The sequence below is a fragment of the Canis lupus genome, chromosome 14, assembly GCF_011100685.1.
Source record: "Canis lupus familiaris isolate Mischka breed German Shepherd chromosome 14, alternate assembly UU_Cfam_GSD_1.0, whole genome shotgun sequence".
Lineage (NCBI taxonomy): Eukaryota > Metazoa > Chordata > Mammalia > Carnivora > Canidae > Canis > Canis lupus.
Window position 1 is genome coordinate 41,014,875 of NC_049235.1, and position 20,752 is coordinate 41,035,626.

At 37.0% G+C, this 20,752-nt stretch overlaps 1 protein-coding gene across 7 annotated transcripts in view; it reads left to right on the forward strand.

The window, feature by feature from the left end:
* Window positions 1–20,523, forward strand: part of TAX1BP1 (Tax1 binding protein 1) — a 93,134-nt gene extending 72,611 nt beyond the window's left edge. For 3 of the 7 annotated variants that reach the window (XM_038557190.1, XM_038557195.1, XM_038557191.1), the window contains 4 exons: window positions 2,838–3,021; window positions 3,349–3,497; window positions 18,714–18,796; window positions 19,416–20,523. In XM_038557190.1, coding sequence (XP_038413118.1) covers window positions 2,838–3,021; window positions 3,349–3,497; window positions 18,714–18,796; window positions 19,416–19,617 — 618 coding nt within the window. In that variant the 3' untranslated portion in view covers window positions 19,618–20,523. Of the gene's footprint in view, window positions 1–2,837; window positions 3,022–3,336; window positions 3,498–18,713; window positions 18,797–19,415 lie in introns of those variants that run through there. The other 4 variants (XM_038557192.1, XM_038557193.1, XM_038557194.1 and 1 more) reach the window with 4 other exon arrangements.
* Window positions 20,524–20,752: the final 229 nt, after the last annotated feature.

Sequence of the window (20,752 nt, forward strand, 5' to 3'; positions counted from 1 at the left end):
ACTTTTGGAGGAACCTCCATACTGTTTTCCAGTGCCTTTTCATTTTTAAAAATATCTTTGAAGAGCAGAAGCTTCTAATATTGAAGAGTCTAATTTAGCAGTATTTTTCTTAATGGTTCATGCTGTTTGTGCCCTATCTTAACAGATTTTTGACTAATCCAAGACTATAAAGATTTTCCCCTATTTTTTCTTTCACTAGATTTATAGCTTTAGCTCTTATGTTTAGATTTATGATCTACTTAAAATTTTTTTGGTGGGGGGGCACCTGGGTGGCTCAGTCTGTTAAGCATTCAACTCTTGATCTCAGCTCAGGTCTTGATCTCAGGGTTGTTGAGTTCAAGCCTTGTGAACTTTAAAATACTAAAATAAATTTTTTGTATGGTATGATATATAGTCAAAATGTATAAACAGCCATGTTTTTTTTTTTTTTTTGTTTTTGTTTTTTCTTTAAAGATTTATTTGAGAGAGCATGAGCAGGGCAGGGGCACGGGGAGAGGGAGAAGCAAACTCCCGCTGAACAGGAAGCCTCCATGAGGGGCCCTGTCCCAGGACCCTGGGATCATGACCTGAGCTGAAGATAAACACTTAACCGACTGAGTCACCCAGGTGCCCCTAGATACCCAGTTTTTTAAGTTAATGTTTAAAAGACTATCCTTTTCCTTCACTGACTACATCTTTGTTGAAAATTGAATATGGATATATTTTTGGACTCTGTCTTTTGTTTTATAGATTTATTTTTATTTTTAATTTTTAAAGGTTTTATTTATTTATTCATGAGAGACACATGAGAGAGGCAGAGACATAGGCAGAGGGAGAAGCAGACTCCATATAGGGAGCCCAATGTTGGGACTTGATCCCAGGACCCTGGGATCATGCCCTGAGCTGAAGGGAGGCACTCAACCACTGAACCATCCAGGCATCCCTGTTTTATAGATTTATATCAGGGGTCTGCCGGCTAACATCTACAAGCCAAATATGACTCATGATCTATTTTGTAAATAAAGTTTTATTAGCATATGACAATGCCATTCATTTAGGCATTACCTGTGGCTAAAACAACAGAGGCAGATTTGAGTAGTTGTGACAGACTGTCTTACAAAGCTGAAAGTATCTACTATCAGACCCTATAAAGGAAAAAATTTGTCAGCTCCTAATCTGTGTGTTCATCCATTTATGATCTATTTACATTCTGTTCTCTCGATTTTATAGCTTTAATAGAGGCCTTGAAATCAGGTGTAAGTCTTCCAACTTTGTTCTTTTTAAAAATGGGCTATTACAGGACATTTGTATTTCAGTCATTGTTTCAGCTTGTCAATTTATACAAAAGCCTGCTGGGATTTTTATTGGGTTGTATTGAATGTATAGATTAATTTGGGAGGAATTTATAAAAATGCTAAGTTTTCTAACCCATGAATGTGGTATATTTTTCTACTTGTTGAAGTTCTCTTTAATTTTTCTCAGGGTGCTTGTTTTTAGTGTACAGACCTTCAATATCTTTTATGAAATTTTTTCCTAAGTATTTTAATATTGACTCTACTATAAATGGTGTGTTTAAAATTTTCATTTTTCAATTCTGTTGCTTATATATAGAAAATCGATTTTATATATTGATCTTGTATATTGCCACTTTGCTAAATCTACTCATTCTCCTAGTTCTGTAGATTCTTTAGGATTTTCTACATATATGATCAGATCCTCTATATAAAGACGATTTTACGTCTTCCTTTTTAATCTGCCTTAATCTTGCCTTAATTCACTGTTTAGAATCTCCAGTATGATGTTGAATAGAAGTGGGGAAAGCAGACATTGGCTTATTATTGCTCTTAGGTAGAATCATTTAGTTTTTCTACCATTAACATTCACTGTAGGGTTTTGAAGTGTCTTTTTCACATTAAGGATGTTCCTTTCTATTTCTAGTTAGCTGAGATTTAAAAAACATATATGAACGCCTGTTGAATTTTGTAAAATATTTCTTCATCTTTTGAAATGATCATACTGTTTTTTCCATTAATCTGTGAACATAGTGAATTATATTGATTTTTGGATGTTAAACTAAATTTGCTTGCTTATGGTAAAACCACTTGGTTATATTATATTCTTTTTAAGTATTGGTGGATTTAATTTCTTAAAGATTTTTGCATCAATATTTATGAGGGATCAGGCCTGCAGTTTTCCTGTGATGTCATTGTTTAACTTTGGTATTAGGATAGTATTGGTTTTATAAAGTAAGTTCAGAGGTGTTTTTTTCCTCTAGTTTTTGAAAGACTTTATGTGGGATTAGTATTTTTAAATAAGTGTCTTGGGTGCCTGGATGGCTCAGTTGGTTAAGCCTCTGCCTTCAGCTCAGGTCATGACCCCAGGGTCCTGGGATTGAGCTCCACATTGGACACTCTGCATGGTGGGGAGCCTGCTTCTCCCTCTCCCTCTGGTGCTCTCCCTGTTTGTGCTTATGCATGTGCTCTCTCAAATGAATAAATAAAATATTTTTTAAAAAAAAGTTTCTTAAATGTTTGATAGAATTTACTGGAGAATCAGTGTGGATTGCTTTTTGTCTTTTATGAATAGCTAAGTTGCAAGAAGATTCACAGTTTCCTCCTAGCTCAATAAAAAGGGCAGCTTCTTGGCATAGATAAATTTGAAAATACATTGGGCCTTATTCTACCTTCCGATGCTGTTACATGTGGAAGGGATATTTAATGGGTTGAGAGCCAGCCTTTTCAGTTGTATTCTTCAAACATAATAGGGAAGTAATTTTATTATATTTTAGCTAAACACTTAATGCTGCTCTTATTGTAAAATATTTGAATGCTCTCTACCTTTGTTTTTGTTAATTTTAGGAACTTAAAAGGAATCTAGAAGATCAAGCAGAAAGGAAAATGGAAGGTCAGAATTCCCAGAGTCCTCAAAAGATCTCACAGTGTCTCCACACATGCTCAGAGCAAAGTGGTCATGTTGCTACAGTGCCACATATACAGCCAGTTCTGCAGTATGGTAATCCTTATGCAACACAGGAAACCAGAGGTTATTAAAATATTTTTGACTTGAGGTTAACTGAATATGGAGTTTTTTGGTTTGTATCTTCATGGGATTAGAGAACTACTAGTACAGTTAACTCTAATAGAAACATCTTATAACCAGTAGTCTTAGTGTTTAACAGTAACTAGGTTCATCTAGGAGTGCTTCAACACAAATGAGTAGTTGATTGGCTTCTTATTTCTAAAAATGAGTTGGGTTAAAAAGATCATTTTTGTGATGCACAAAAATGGTTCTTTATATCCTGTTTATCATAGCTATACCCAGAGATTCTAATTATAGTACTGGGTTTCACTTCCAAAGTTTTTATTTCAGATGGAGCAGATGGTGCTTTTTACCCAGATGAAATCCAAAGGCCACCTGTGAGAGTACCTTCCTGGGGACTGGAAGATAATGTAGTCTGCAGCCAGCCTGCTAGAAACCTTAGTCGGCCTGATGGTTTAGAAGACCCTGAAGATAGCAAAGTAAATTGCATTTCTATTTTCTGAACCTGTTCCTTTTATTTTTGTTTCATGTAGAGAATTATATTTATAGAAAAGAGAGTGTATGTGTTTGTATATGCATGTGATTTCTTAAATCTTGGAAAAACCTGCTTGTATTTAAATTTGAAAAACCAACCATTAATATGCTTGAGACTTACACTTTAGGGTTTATACTAAAATATAAGAATAAGTTCAGAGAATGACCTCAATATAATAATTATCAGTTTAATCTTCAAAAAATATTTTTAAAGATTTTATTTATTTATTTATGAGAGACACAGGCAGACGGAGAAGCAGGCTCCGTGCGGGGAGCCTGATGCAGAACTTGATTCCGGGACTCCAGGATCACGCTCTGAGCCAAAGGCAGACGCTCAACCACTGAGCCACTCCGGAGTCCCTAAAAAATTTCCTTTTTGAGGGCAGCCCTGGTGGTGCAGTGGTTTGGCGCCGCCTGCAGCCTGGGGTGTGATCCTGGAGACCCGGGATCGAGTCCCACATCGGGCTTCCTGCATGGAGCCTGCTTCTCCCTCTACCTGTGTCTCTGCCTCTCTCTCTATGTATCTATGAATAAATAAATAAAATCTTTAAAAAGAATCCTTTTTGAGATATAATTGATAAATAACATTAGTTGAGATGTACAACATAATGATTGACTATTTGTACCATGAAATGATCGCTACAAGTCTAGTTAATAGTTAACATCTATTATCACACATAGTTACAAGTTTTTTCTATTGTAATGAGAACTTTTAAGATTTAGTCTCAGCAACTTTCAAGTATATGATACATTATTATTGGCTATAGTCCCAGATTATTACTAAGTAATTTACTATATTCTTTTGTAGATGTACTAGGTTGGAAGAAGCAGTATTAAAGACATGTAATGCTTCTTCAATATGCATCTTTTCATTTTAGCATTTATACCTCACTTTAAATTTTAAGGTAGACTATATTATCTTTAGCTAGAAAAGAGGTGTATTATCAGCCCCCCCACCGAGAAATAGTCTTTTAGGCATCATTAGTATTTAATAATCTTTCAGCAACCCAATACAGATAATTTGAGTTCCTTTGTGTAGCATGTCATTTTTATTTTTATTTCATTTAAGATTTATTCACCATATAATAAATAAATTCTTTTCCTCATAGCACTTTTTTCTTTTGGATTTCCTGTGCATTAAGATGAATTTAAAAGAAATGCTTTATCGTGCTCTTTGCAAGTACAGCAGTAGCATGACCTGTTTCTCATTTAATCTAGTTTGCTGCATTTAATTGCTATTAACCTTTGCAGAAACTGATCAGTGTTCAGACAGGCATGATTTTAGCCCTAGTGCTCAACACCCATAATGGAGAAAAATGTATTTCTCCCTCCTGCCTTTTGGCCTCCTATGTCCATTACTGGGAATAATTAGGGAAACTGTCAGAACTTTTGTAGCCTATTTAAGGTCTAGAGTATAATCTTACTGCTTTTTCACACCTTTACTTCAGATTTTGCATATTTAATCTGATCATTCTTGGCACAGATGTTACATGTGACAAGCCCTTCTCTTCTGTAGTCATCTGCTTCAGTTTAATTAGCAGAATGTTCTTTCTGATCTGTGTGCTTTGCCCTCCTGCAAACCCATGAGAAGCAGTGTTAGAGTCTTGTGCTCATTTGCTGACATGCTTAGATTTGGTAATGAGATGGAAGGATTCTTAATAGGCACACCTTGGATAATTGTATTTTGCAATCAGAAGATTTTTTCACTTTGGACAGAAACTAATTTTTATGTACATTTAGTCTTTAAAAAAAAATCCTTGTCATTGCAACAAAAATCACTTGCAAGTGAAGTATTTTAATGAGTAATTTTTAGAATGTAGAAAGCAGATTTGAGTTTGACTTCTTCATTTTCTCTGGTCCCTGCTCTGGGAGTAATTAACAGCCATAGGACCTCAGAGTCAGGGTTGAGGCTGCCTGTTCTCCAACCTACTCCAGTCATATATTTGCCACATCTCCTCCCTTTTGCACCAGATACTGGTCAGCAATCAGATCAAAAGCTTTTTGTGACTCCTTTTTTCCTAATAATTGCAATAGCAATAGCTATAGCATCCTAATTATGATGATGCTCATGCACCAAACATTTCTCTATCCAGCTAGTGCATGGCTCTTTAAACATATTAACTCATTTGTTCTTTAGAGGAGTCCTGTGAGGTAGGAACTCTTACAATCCTTTCTTTTATAATGGAGGAAACAAAGATTAACTGGCTTGTTTCATCACACACAGCTGGTAAGGGTACAGTCAGATGAGGATATGAACCTCATTGGTTTGGCTATAGGAGCTCTGATCCTAACCACTTACCAGTCTATCAAATAGACTAAACCAGAGGTTCCCAAACTTCCAGTTCATGGCATTTTTGGCTTCTACTACTAAGTAAAAAAAATTTTTTTTTATGATACTCTATAAGCCAAAGAAATACTTAGCAATTTCCTAACAAATGTAGTAACCATTTGAAAAAAAGTGTATACTGAGTTGAAAAATTCTTACTTTTCATTCTTAAATTAATAAGCAGTTACTAATGGGATATATGTAGTTATTGACCAATGTACAGCTTCTCAAACCTTGGGAATTTGATTGGACAAACTACCTTCATTTCCTGATTCACATTGATTTTCACGAAGCACATGCTTTATATTTCAGCAGCTGCCAAAATCCTAGCTGCTTCTCAAAGATACGGTGTCAGTGAAAGGAATGTAGCACTGTCTAATGTTGAAACTCTGAGCTATGTTGAACTAGCTGTTCACAGTGATATTTGACAAAGTGGAGTGTTTCTGCATATTTCATCAACTTAGAAAATTAAAACTGTCCCATAGTACCCTGTGAATTTGTTATTGTGCCCTAGCAGTGGGAACCATGGCTCTGAACCCTTGCTACTCAAAAATACAGTATATGCACCAACAGATTTCTTTTTCTTTTTCTTTTTATTGAAAGGGAGGGAAGGGAGAATGAGAGAATCTTAAGCAGGCTCCATGCCTAGCATGGAGCCTGACACAGGGCTTTATCACATGACCCTGAGGTCATGACCTGAGCTGAAATCAAGAGTCAGACACTCAACTGATTGACCTTTCCAGGCTCTCACCCCCAATTTTTAAAATTTTGATGAAGTTGAATTTATCCTTTTTTTTTTTTTTTTTTGCTTGTACTTTTGTTGTCAGATCTCAGAAACCACTGCCTAATCCATAGCCTAATCCCCATAGGTAGGAAGATTTGTCCCTGAATTTTCTCTAGTTTTGCTCTTATATTTAGTTGTTTTGTTTTTTTTTTTTTTTTTTCTATTTTGAGTCAATTTCTGAATATGGAAAAAAATAATGGAGGGCAGCCCAGCCCGGGTGGCTCACGGTTTGGTGCCACCTTCGGCCCAGGGTGTGATCCTAGAAGACCCAGGATGGAGTCCCACGTTGAGCTCCCTGCATGGAGCCTGCTTCTTCCTCTGCCTGTGTCTCTGCCTCTTTCTCTCTGTGTCGCTCATGAATAAATGAATAAAATCTTTTTTTTTAAAGATTTTATTCATTTATTCATGAGCGACACAGAGAGAGACAGAGAGAGGGTCATCCCACAACATTTTCCCAGTGGTTTGATTTTGCTTTTGTTTCTCTTGTTTCAGGAGACCAGTCTAGAAAAATGTTGCTACAGACAGGGTCAGTGAAATTACTGCCTGTGCTCCCTTCTAGGACTTTTCTGGTTTTATTTCTCACATATAGGACTTTCATCCATTTTAAGTTTACTTTTGTGTATGTTGTAAGAACGTGGTCCAGTTTCATTCTTTTGCATGTGGCCGTCCCATTTTCCCAATACCATTTGTGAAGAGATGATCTTTTTGCCCCCTTGCATGCTCTTTCCTGCTTTATCAAAGATTAATTGGCCATATAATTGTGGGTTTCTTTTCTTTCTTTCTTGAGGGAGGGGAGGGAGGGAGGGAGCGAGGGAGGGAGGGAGGTGAGGGAGGGAGGAAGGGAAGGAAGGGAGAAGGGAGGGAAGGGAGGGAAGGGAGGGCAAGGGAGGGAATGAAGGGAAGGAAGGGAAGGGAAGGGAAGGAAGGGAAGGAAGCGGGGAAGGAAGTGAAGGGGGAAGTGAAGAAGGGAATGGAAGGGAATGAAGGGAAGGAAGGGAAGGAGGGGAAGGAAGTGAAGGAGGGAAGGAAATGGACGGAATGGAAGGAAGGGAAGGAAGGGACGGAAGGGGAAGGAAGGGAAGAAGGGAAGGAAGGGAAGGAAGGGTAGAGGAATGGAAGGAAGGGAAGGAAGGGAAGGAAGGGAAGGAAGGGACGGACTTTCCTTCCTTCCTTCTTTCCTTCCTTTTCTTCCTTTCCTTCTTTCCTTCCTTCTTTTCTTTCTTTTTCTTTCTTTTCTTTTCTTTTCTTTTCTTTTCTTTTCTTTTCTTTTCTTTTCTTTTCTTTCTTTTTTGTGGGTTTATTTTCCGTTCTGTTCCATTGATGTGTCTGTTTCTATGCCAGTACTATACTGTTTTGATTACCCTAGCTTTGTAATATAACTTGAAGTCTGGAGTTGTGATACACCTCCAGTTTTATTTTTCTTTTTCAAGATTTCTTCGGCTATTTGAGGTCTTTTGTCATCTTATACAAATTTTAGGATTCTTTGTTCTAGTTTTCTGAAAAATTCTGTTGGTATTTTGATAAAGATTGCATTGTTTCTGTAGATTGCTTTGGGTAGTATGGACATTTTAACAATTTATTCTTCCAGTCCGTAAGAATGAAATGTCTTTACATTTCTTTGTATCACCCTTAATTTCTTTCATGAGTGTTTTTTTAGTTTTTAGAATATAGATCTTTCACCTCTTTGGTTAGGTTTATTCTTCAGTATCTTAATGTTTTTGATGCAACTGTTAATGAGATTGTTTTCTTAATTTCTCTTTCTGCTGTTTCACTATTAGTGTATAGAAATACAACAGATACAAGACATTTTGTATCCTATGACTTTACTGAATTCATTTATCAATTCTAGTTATTTTGGGGCAGAGTCTTTAGGATTTTATATAGTATCCTATCATCTGCAGATAGCCAAAGTTTTACTTCTTCCTTACCAATTTGGATACCTTTTGTTTATTTTTGTTGTCTCTTTGCTGTGGCTAGGATTCTAGTAGAGTTTGAACAAAAGTGGTGAGAGTGGAATTCCTGTCTTGTTCATGATCTTAGGGGAAAAGCTATCAGTTTTTTCCAAGGAGTATGATTTCACTGTGGGTTTTTCATATGTGTCTTAATTATGTTGAGGGTAGGTTTCCTCTAAACCTACTTTGTTGAGGGTTTTTTTTTTTTTAGCATGAATGGATGTACATTGTGAAATGCTTTTTCTGCATCTATTGATAAATATATAGATTTTATCTTTTCTGTTACTGATTTGATGTATCATGTTGATTGGTTGTGAATTTTGAACCACACTTGTTGCATTCTGAAAAAAAATCTAGGTAGTGGTGAATGATTTTTTTAGTTTATTGTTGGGTTCGGTTTGCTAGTATTTTGTTGAGGAATTTTGCATCTGTGTTCATCAGATTAGCCTGTACTTTTTTTTTTTTTTTTAAGATTTTATTTATTCATATGAGAGAGAGAGAGAGAGGCAGAGACACAGGCAGAGGGAGAAGCAGGCTCCACACAGGGAGCCCGATGTGGGACTCAATCCTGGGACTCCAGGATCACGCCCTGAGCCAAAGGCAGACACTCAACCCCTGAGCCGCCCAGGTGTCCCATGTACTTTTCTTTTTTATGATGTCTTTATCTGGTTTTGTTATCAGGATAATTCTGGCCTCAGAATAAATTTGAAAGTTTTCCTTCCTCTTTTAGTTTTTGGAATAGTTTGAGAAGAATAGGTATTAAATCCTCTTTAGGGATCCCTGGGTGGCGCAGTGGTTTAGCGCCTGCCTTCGGCCCAGGGCGGGATCCTGGAGACCCGGGATCGAATCCCACGTCGGGCTCCCGGTGCATGGAGCCTGCTTCTCCCTCTGCCTATGTCTCTGCCTCTCTCTCTCTCTCTCTCTCTCTCTCTCTCTCATAAATAAATAAAAATTAAAAAAAAAAATAAATAAATCCTCTTTAAATGTTTGATAGAATTCACCTATGAAGCTGTTGGGTCCTGGATTTTGTTTGTTGGTAGTTTTCTGTTATTCATTCAATGCCACTGCTGATGATTGGTCTGTTCACATTTTCTGTTTTTTTTTTTTGTTTGTTTGTTTTGTTTTGTTTTGTTTTTTCTGATTTTAGTTTTAGTAGGTTTTATGTTTCTAGGACTTTATCCATTTCTTCTAGGTTGTCCCAATTTGTTGGCATATAATTTTTCATAATAATCTCTTACAACTGTTTGTATTTCTGTGGTGTTGGTTGTTATTTCTCCTCTTTTCATTTGTGATTTTATTTGAGTCCTTCCTGGGTTTTGAGTGTTTTTTGGTATGTGTGGTGCTTTTGTTGTTCAAAGAACCAGGTTCTGGTTTCATTGATTTTTGTTTGTTTGTTTGTTTGTTTTTTGTTGTGTTTTGTTTTAGTTTCTTTATCATTCATTTCTGCTCTAATCTTTATTATTTCCTTCCTTTTGGTTTTTTGTTTTTTTCCTAGCTCATTTAGTTGTAAGGTGAGGTTTATTTGAGTTTTTTCTTGCTTCTTAAGGCAAGCCTGTATTGCTATAAACTTCCCTGTTAGAACTGCTTTTTTTGCATCCCAAAGATTTTGGTCTGTCTGTTGTGTTGTCATTTTCATTTGTTTCCTTGTAATTTCTTATTCTTTGATTTCTTGGTCTGTTTGTTGTTTAGTATTTGTGCTATTTTCAGATTTTTTTTTTCTTGTGGTTAATGTTTAGTTTCATAGTGGTGTAGTCAGAAAAGATTCCTGGTATGAGTTCAGTCTTTTTGAGTTATATGAGACTTGTTTTGTAGACTAATATGTTGTCTACTCTGGAGAATGTTCCATGTATACTTGAAAAGAATATGTATTCAGCTATTTTAGGATGAAATGCTCTGAATATATCTGTTAAATCCATCTGGTCCAATGTGTCATTCAGAGCCACTGTTTGCTTGTTTCTGTTTGAATGATTTGCCCACTGATGTAAGTGGGGTGTTAAAGTCCCTTTCTAGTATTGCATTACTATCAGTTAGTTCCTTTATATTTGTTATTAACTGTTTTATGTATTTAAGTGCTCTTGTGTTGGATGTATAAATTACAATATTGTATCTTCTTATTGGATTATCCCCTTTATTATTATATAGTTTCTTTGTCTCGTTAGTCTATTTTTGCTTTGTTTTGTTTTTAGATTTTATTTATTTGAGAGAAAGTGAGCACAAATGAAGGAGAGGGGCAAAGGGAGAGGGAGAAGCAGACTCCCCGCTGGGCAGGGGACCCCCCCCACCATGGGGCTCTGTACAGGACCCTGAGAACATGACCTGAGCCAAGGCAGACACTTAACTGATAGGATTTGTTTTAAAGACTTTTTGGTTCCAATATAAATATTTCTACTCCAACCTTTTCTTTTCATATCCATTTGCATGATATGACAAATGTTTCTCCATCCCCTCATTTTCAGTCTATGGGTGCCTTTAGATCTAAGGTGAGTCTCAGGTGTAGCCTGGATGGCTCAGCGGTTTAGTGCCACCCTCAGCCCAGGGTGTGATCAAGTCCCACATCAGACTCCCTGCATGGAGCCTGCTTCTCCCTCTGCCTGTGTCTCTAGCTCTCTTTCTCTTTCAATGTCTTTCATGAATAAATAAAATATAAAAAAAAAATAATAAAGTTAGTCTCTTGTAGACAGCATATAGATAGATCTTGGGTTTTTTTTTTTTTCCCCCCACTGTTACCTTATATCTTTTGATTGGACCCTTTAGTCCATTTACATTCAGATTAATTATTATTTCTTCAAATAAATTTATGTTCCCTTTTCTCTCCTTTTTTCTGGGATCCCTGTAAAGTGAACACTGTTATGCTTAGTGGTGTCATGTTCCCTAAATCTGTTCTTACTTTGTGTGATTTTTTTCTTTTTCTCACTTGCGCAGCTCGATTACTTTCCATTACTTCAGTCTTCCAGGTCATTAATTTGTTCCTCTGCTTCCTTCACCCTGCTATTTATTCTGTCACATGTATTTTTAATTTCAATGATTGTGTTTTTCATCTCTGATTGGTTCTTATTTTTATCTCTGTGTTAAGGGTCTAACTGATGTTTTCTATTCTTTTCTGAAGTCCATTGAGTATCTTAATGATCATTACTTTAGATTCTTTATCAGGCATTTTACTTTTCTCTGCTTCACTTAGGTCTCTTGCTGTGATTTTTGCCCTGTTCTTTCATTTGAGACATATTCTTCTGTCTCCTCATGTTGCCGAACTCTGTTTCTGTGTGTTAGAAAAGTCAGTTATGTCTCTTGGTCTTGAAAGTAGTGGGCTTGGGGTGCCTGGGTGGCTTAGTGGTCGAGCATCTGCCTTTGGCTCAGGTCGTGATCCTGGGGTCCTGGGATCTGCATCAGGCTCCCTGCAGGGAGCCTGCTTTTCCCTCTGCCTATATCTCTGCCTCTCATCTCTCATGAATAAATAAATAAAATGTTTAAAAAAAAGGAAAAAGAAAGTAGTGGGCTCTTTTAACTAGTTGGCCTGGTCCTCTTCCATAGGAGATGAGCAGCCACTGCCAAAATAGGGCTGGCTATGGCTGCTTCCCAAAACGCAGGCAGGTTTACAAGTTGTATGTGCTGGTCCTCTTCCACAGAGAAGGTATAGTATGGAGACTCGGCAGTATGGAGACTCGGCTGGCTGAGGCTGCTGTGCAAAGTGTATGGGTGGGGTTGGTGTAGTTTCAACAGTGTATATGTGTCCTCCACTGGAAGTTGAGGGGAGAAAATGTAGGCAAGGTTTGTGCAGGTTGTCTCAGGGAGGGGACCCAGAGTACTGGGACTAAGGCAGACTTGGCTGGAGGGGTGTGGGGCATGGTGTAAGCAAGTTAGTGTCTGCTGATGCCCTGCTGGTTCCCAGTCACATGGTGACCATGTGATTATGCTGGGGACAGTGGCTCGGGAGAGAAATGGCACCTGCCAGATTCTTTGCTTCTAGAGAAGTTATTCAGGGAACTCTGACTTCAGTAACTAACTCTCCCTCCTGTATGCCCCAAGCCCTGTTCAGGCTGCTGCTTTTACCTGTATCTCTGTGGGCTGTTTGCTGGGCTGTCTCAGTAAGGATGGCTCAGCTTCCCATTGTCCTCTGGGCTTTCTCAGATTGAGCCTGCTGATTTTTAAAGTTCTAGAGGATTTAAGTCCCAGCTGGTTTTAAGAACTCATGAAATTTGGCCCATCCAGTATTCAAAGCCAAATACTATGGGGATTTGTCTTTTCCTTGTAGGCTCCTGGTGTTGATAGTTGCTTCTTACACGTGTATGCCCCTCTGGCTCCCTCTGGTAGACACACTTGAAGGGTTTAGCTCCCCACCACATCTCTGCTCTTCCTACCCTCTTCTTTGTAGCCTTTCTCTACATTTTGTTTTGGAGTTTTGTTCTGCCAGTCTTCAAGTTGCTTTTTGGGTTATTTGCACTGATAAGTTATCTAGCCTGGGGCGAGGTAAATAGAGGGTCCTACTACTTTCTTTCCTGGAAGTCTGCTTTCTCATTTTTAAATATCTTTATGTAGTTAGAATTTAGTGACACCCTTCATTGACATGCTCTATTACTAAAATTGGATATTTGGCAGAACTTAAACAGTAACATCTCATAAAAAGGAGAATGTTGACTAATACTATGTAATAATGCAAAGTTTCAGGGATACAGATAAACTATAGTTTTATATAAAAGTTAAACAGTCATTGTTACTCTTTCCTTTTTTCTTTTTTTTTTTTTTAAGATTTATTTTATTCATGAGAGAGACAGAGAGAGAAGCAGGCTCCATGCAGGGAGCCTAATGTGGAACTCAATCCGGGTCTCCAGGATCATGCCCTGGGCTGAAGGCAACGCCAGACCGCTGAGCTACCCAGGCTGCCCAACTCTTTTCTCTTACATATTAACTTTGGCCTTAGCAAATGTTTTGTATGCTATTGAACTAAAGTAATTCTTACCAGCTTAGTAAAAGCTTTACTAAGTGGTGGACCTTTCTTCCTTGACATTATTAACTCCTGAGTGATATCTAAATATTCCCATTAATAATTCTTAGCAAAGGCAGAATTAAAGCACAGTCTGAGATATGCTGATTATATAGTTCTGTTGTCTAGATCTTAATGATTCAGGTGTGTAACTCAGTCATTAGCTCCTCAATGTATATTGCTAGTTTAATCATGATTGCATTTTTTTTTTTTATAGTTATAGAATACACATAATAAGTTTACCATCTTGGGCATACCGGGTGGCTCAATGGTTTAGTGCCTGCCTTCTGCCCAGGGCCTGATCCTGGAGACTCAGGATCGAGTCCCACACCGGGCTCCCTGCATGGAGTGTGCTTCTCTCTCTGCCTGTGTGTGTGTGTGTCTCTCTCTCTGTGTCTCATGAATAAATAAATAAAATCTTTAAAAAAAAGTAAGTTTAACCATTTCTGTAGTGCTAAGTTACATTTACATTGTTGTGCAACCAATCTCCAGAACTTTTTTCTTCTCAACTCTTTGCAGCCTGGCAACCACCATTCTACTTTGTCTCTATGAATGTGACTATTATTGATCCCTCATATAAGTAGGATCATACAGAATTCATTCTTTATGACTGTTTTTTTTTCACTTAGCATAATGTCCTCAAGATTCATCCATTTTGTAATACGTGTCAGAATTTTTTTTTAAATTTAATTTATTCATGAGAGTCAGAGAGAGAGAGAGAGAGAGATGCAGAGACACAGGCAGAGGGAGAAGCAGGCTCCATGCTGGGAGCCTGACGTGGGACCCGATCCCAGGTTTCCAGGATCAGGCCCTGGGCTGAAGGCGGCATTAAACCACTGAGCCACCCAGGCTGCCCCCGAATTTCCTTTTTAAGGCTAAATAATATTCCATTGTATATAGCACATTTTGTTTATCCATTCATCCATTAATAAGACATTTGGGTTGTTTCCATTTTTTGGTTATTGTGACTAATGCTGCTACAACCATAGATATACAAATATATCTGTTCGAGTTTCTGCTTTCAGTTCTTTTGCCTGTATATCCAGAAATGGAATTGCTATATCATATGGCAATTATATTTTTACAATCATGATTACATTTTGAATTTAGTATAATTAATGCTATTTAGTATAATAATTTTAGTAATCTTAATTTAGTATGAAACCTTATTTTGAAGATTTTACTTGAGACAGCAAGAGAGAGTGTGTGGGAGGGGCAGAGGCAGAAAGAGAATCTGGAGCAGACTCTGTGCTGAGTGTGGAGTTCTACATGGAGCTCGATTCCACAACATGGAGCTCGATTGACCTGAGCTGAAATCAAGAGTTGGGATCCTTACCAACTGAACCACCCAGGTGCCTTGAAAACCTTATTTTGAATTTAATATTATTAACCTTATCAATTTCTTTTATTGTCTAAGAGATCAACCTATTTTAACACTATTTCAGAAGTTCAAGTTGGTTATGTACTTTGAGAAGAAACTAAGAATTTTTAACTTATTTTGTTATTTATTCATGAGAGACAGAGAGAGAGAGAGGGAGGCAGAGTCACAGGCAGAGGGAGAAGCAGGCTCCATGCAGGGAGCCCGACGTGGGACTTGATCCCGGGATCTCCAGGATCAGGACCTGGGCCGAAGGCAGGTGCTAAACCGCTGAGCCACCTGGGCTGCCCGGAAAATAAGAATTTTTTAAAAATACTGTTTTATTCTGTTTCTTGGTTACTTTTAATTTTTTAAGTAATCTCTACACCCCAGCATTGGGCACAGATTCCTAATCCCTGAGATCAAGAGTTGCATGTTCTTCCGATTGAGGCAGCCAGATGCCCCAAGAATTTTTATAGACTAGATTTTAAATTAGTATCTCATAAGTTTTTGAGTTTCATATAGAGCTTCAGTTTATTGTAGATTGTTTCCTTTGTTTTGTCGTAGAAATAGTATTGTGATCATGGGTTTCCAAGTGGATAAACAACATAAAGTGGTTTAGATCTTTGTGGAGAGTTAAGATCCTGCTAAAAATGTTTTCTTAAGATTTAATTATTTGAGATTGTTCATAAATACATTCCAGTTTGGTATTCCCAATAAAATATGCTTACAAAATTATTTTAGCTGTTTAGCTAACAGACTGGGTACTTACACCTTAAAACCTATTCAAAAATATTTTTGCATTGACTATTTTCAGTACTAAAATGTAATTATTTTGGCAGTTTGGGACAGAAATCCTTCTCAAATAGATTACATGATTCTGGGATTCCTGAGTGGCTCAGTGGTTGAGCGTCTGCCTTTGGCTCAGGGCATGATCCCGGTCCAGGGATCGAGTCCCATATCAGGCTCCTGGTGAGGAACCTGCTTCTCCCTCTTGTCTGTGTATTTGGTTCTCTTGTGTCTCTCAGGAATAAATAAATATAAAATCTTAAAAAATAAGATTCTCTTTTTAATTTTTATTTTTTAGAAGATTTTATTCATTTGAGAGCACAAGGAAGGAGAGGGAGAAGCAGACTGCTGCGCAGGGACCCCAATGCGGGGCTCAATCCCAGGACCCTGGGATCATGAGCTGAGCTGAAGGCATACGCTTAACCAACTGAGTCATCCAGATGCCCGATTCTCTGCCTTCTTAAAGAATACCTAATATAACCTTGATGATTTAAGCTTATTTATTTAAAAATGAGCATTAAACAGTATCTCCATGTTTTGTTAGTAAAGCTTTGTGATCCAGTGCTAAAATACTGGATATTCTGAGTTCTTGTCTGCGTTTCTTTTTACTAGTTAGCCATTTTTTGTTGCTGACAGTAGGCCTGCCTGAGTAACCTTACTTCCCAATCTCATTTGTTGTATTTAATCCAGTATGATTTTGAAAGTTAATTAGCCAAGCTTGATGAGTAAAATAGAATAAATGTATTTATGAGTGAAAATTTGGTCAGTTTGCATGTTAGGGTCAAGAGATCTTATATGAATTGGCTATTCAGAGAACTTATGACACAGTTTCTGGTTTCTAACTGTTCTCTGAGTAGGTGATTTCTTATTTCATGAGCACTATGTCTCTTTACAACTTCTGGAATTCTTCTGTTGAGTCCCTCTCCCCTTTTATTAGGTAATATGTGGTAGAAGATAAAGACAGAATAATGGGGGTCTATCATTACCAAATTATATATGGCTTAGAAAGTATAAAAGTAAAAAAATTGCTCCATCATCCCATGGTTAACATGTCAGATAGGTTGACATAAGTCTAGCACTTTAGCAATAAACTCTATTGTTAGCTGATTCACAGAAACAGTAGATTGGTATAGGCTATATTTTTGGTTCCTAGAAAGTTGAGTTTTATGTTTTAAATTTTGACTGCTTTTTATTGTGAAGTTAGTAATGCAGTTTAGCAGTTAAAAAATCACCTCAAACAGGCCATAATGGAGACTATACAAGGTATCACTTCCGTGCACCCTCTTTTCTCATGAAGAGCTACTTTGAGTTTGGTGTTAGGAGGGCCAGGGTCAGTCTTCAGTTTATCAATAAATATAACCTCTTTCAATCTTACTAAAGATTAGAAGTTGTTTTTCTGTTTTGTATCTATTTCCCACTTTGCAAAACTATACAAAGGAAGGAAACAGGGATTATTTTAATGTTACCACACTGGGAAAATATGTACATAGTGGGTTATTTAGTGAGGAATTGTGTAAACGAAATATTTTCTCATGTGATTAATATAAAATAAAAAAGAGCCCCCTGCGGGATCCCTGGGTGGCTCAGTGGTTTAGCACCTGCCTTCAGCCCAGGGCGTGATCCTGGAGTCCCAGGATTGAGTCCCACATCGGGCTCCCTGCATGGAGCCTGCTTCTCCCTCTGCCTGTGTCTCTGCCTCTCTCTCTCTGTCTCTCATGAATAAATAAATAAACCCTTTAAAAAAAAAAAAAAGAGCCCCCTATCCTTTCTTGGACCTTTCAGGAAGGGATAATTACCAGAATAATAGCCAAGTAACTTCCCCTACCTCTTACTCTCCCAAAAAGATAAGTCAGTTTGTCTTTTGTTTCCTTTGGGTTTCACACCATACACACTTTCTTGGTGCCTCTTACCATGACAGACTTGACTACTTAGCCCGTTAATGGCAGCTGTGGAACAAGTGTAACTACCCAGCAATATAATCTAAAGACTTTCATCGTTGTCTGCTATACTTGTTCATATACTGTTAGTTCATAACATGAGAACAATTAACAGAACTGCTCAGAAGAAAGTAAATGGGCATGTGGGAGATGTTATTGCTTTTGATATGAAGTGGGTCTGTTTTTGGCTGTTGATTCAGAGCATACAGATCTCTAAAAATTGACCACTGTGGTGTGGGCACCTGGGTGGCTCAGTTAAGTGTCCGACTCTTGATCTCAGTTCTGGTCTTGATCTCAGGGTTGTGAGTTCAAGCCCCATGTTGGGCTCCACACTGGGTATGGAGCCCACTTAAAAAAAATAATAATCACAGGGATGTATGGGCATAGAACTCCAAACCAGTGTTGTCTTTCAGATTTATATATAGATTTTTAGGAATCTTCCTTGACAGTCTCTTAGATATTTAATACTGAATTTCATTCTTTCACGACAGGATTTTGAAGCCGGTGGTTTGGTACATCTTTAACATAGTTTTCCAGTTCGATTAGCTTGTGTGTGTACCCAAGAACATGCACTTGCAAACTTGTATTTTACTAGTTCTATAATTTCTATGTATCATGCAGTGGGATGTATGTTGTCAAAGAGGGTACTGTCTTACAGATTTATTGAATGAGAATAATAGGAAAAATAATGTAGTCTTAAGATTTTTATGAATTCAGTAACCTAGTGTATGGAATGATAAAAGGTTACCTGCATATTGATTCAAAAAAGTCTATGGATTCATACTTTATTCACACATAGAGGTGTGATATGTTTGTTCTCTGTTCCACTAAGTACTGCTTATTTCTAAAAGGTAAGACTTAGTTTATAGTGAAATGCTTTGTAAAAATTGACTTTTAAATCTGTATTTATGTGAAATTCTAATTGATAACAAGTAAAATTTTAAAAAGGGTAATCTTAATTCCTTTCTACTATGCTTGAATTAAGGAATTTACGTTGTTTCACTTTCCTCAAAAGTTGCAAAATTATTTTTTGCCTAGGAAGATGAGAATGTGCCCACTGCTCCTGATCCTCCAAGTCAGCATTTACGTGGGCATGGGACAGGATTTTGCTTTGATTCCAGGTAATTTTTCTCTTTCCTCTGTAGAATTTGGATAATATAGATGAATGGTTCTCAAAGTGTGGTCCCTGGAAACTTGTTAGAAATGCAAATGATCAGGCTATACTCCACACCTTCTGAACCCAAAACCCTTGGTGTGGCTCCCAGCAATATGTGTTTTAACATGCTTCTAGGTGTTTCTCCAGGTGATTCTCATGCATGCGGTCCTTTGAGAACCAGGGCTAATAAATACTCGTAAAGTGGATGAATCCGGTTGGGAAATTATAAGCTCATTAATTTTTAACAGAAAATGCTGTTTGTTAAACTATAATTAAAGATTGAGGAATTCTTGTTAATCTTCATTTTATGTAATATGGTTGAATTTTTGGGATTTTTAACAATTTTTTTTGTCACTGTGAAACTCAATTTAGAGGCTTTATGAGTGGTTTACATAATTGTTAGTAGCAAGTATTTAGAAGCAGAAAGAAGTTTCTGAAATAACTGAAGATTTTCAAGGTAAGTCATTCAGAGTGAATATCAGCTTAACTAGATAAATATAACATTGTCATATTCTGAAGATTATGCTGTTAGAAATTTTACTTATTAGAAATATGTAATTCTTTCCTTTTCCTATTTCTTCAAGCTTTGATGTTCACAAGAAGTGTCCCCTCTGTGAATTAATGTTCCCTCCCAACTATGATCAGAGCAAATTTGAAGAACATGTTGAAAGTCACTGGAAGGTGTGTCCAATGTGCAGCGAGCAGTTCCCTCCTGACTATGACCAACAGGGCTTTGAAAGGCATGTGCAAACCCATTTTGACCAGAATGTTTTAAATTTTGACTAGTTACTTTTTCTTATGAGTTAATAATACAATTTAGCAATTAAAAAAAAAAATCACCTCAAATAGACCACTATGGAGACCACAAGGTATCACTTATGTGCACCCTCTACCACACTTTTCTGACCAAGTGCTACTTTTGAGTTTTGTGTTACTAGGGTCAGAGTCAGTCTTCAGCTTATCAATAAAATATAATTGTAACCCTTGTTAATCTTACCAGCTTAATAACAACAAAAAAAATCTTACCAGCTTAAGAAAAGTTTTTCTGTGTTTGTATCTTTATTTATTCCCCAGTTTGCAAAACTATATCAGTAAAGAAAATGATTACTTTATTGTTGCCACACTGAAAATATCTGTATGTAGAGTGTGTCATTTAGCATATTTACAAGTTTCTGTTGACCTTGTTGATTGAGCATGACTACTAAATATTATGTAATAAAAGTAATTTATCATTTACAGTCTTGCAAAGTAATTCTTTGAATATAGAAGCTTCCATAATATAGCCCATGAAAGGAGGTTTTTTAGCCTTCTTTAGAAATGGAGCTGCATGTAGAATGAGATCACATGCTTGCAGTATAGCAAACACCTTTTTATATTTGAAATGTTTGCTTTTAGGAATAGAAGGCATATTTTGCTAATTTTATGACTAAAACATTTTAGACCGATCTGATTATTTTTAAGCCATCTTGAAGTTGTATTTCTATCTAATAGGAAAATGGGACAAGATAGGTTATAGTGCAGTTGTTTCATATTAAATGATCTACTAAACAGTGGTGTTTGTGGGATAAAATCACAGAAAATGTACCCATATCTTTTTCACATCTTCTTGATTAAAATGTGATTATAAATGCAAATCAATGTGTTCATTATGTCTCTGTATAGTATTCTCATTAAAGAGGACACTTTTTTGGAGATGTTAATTGTCACATTTATTTGAAAATTTGCAGTAGCTTTTCATTAAGTCTAAACTTTTATTTGTTTTTGGTCTGGGCCTTTAAGCAAATTTCTGAATGGTTCTTTCTCTTTTAACGTTAAGAATTTATGGACTTTGAGTTTGCTTTTTGTAGTTATCAAAATATTTAAGCTTGTCTTAAGCAAATTAGCTAGGATGTTAACCTAGTACTCAGTCGGTGGCATTATG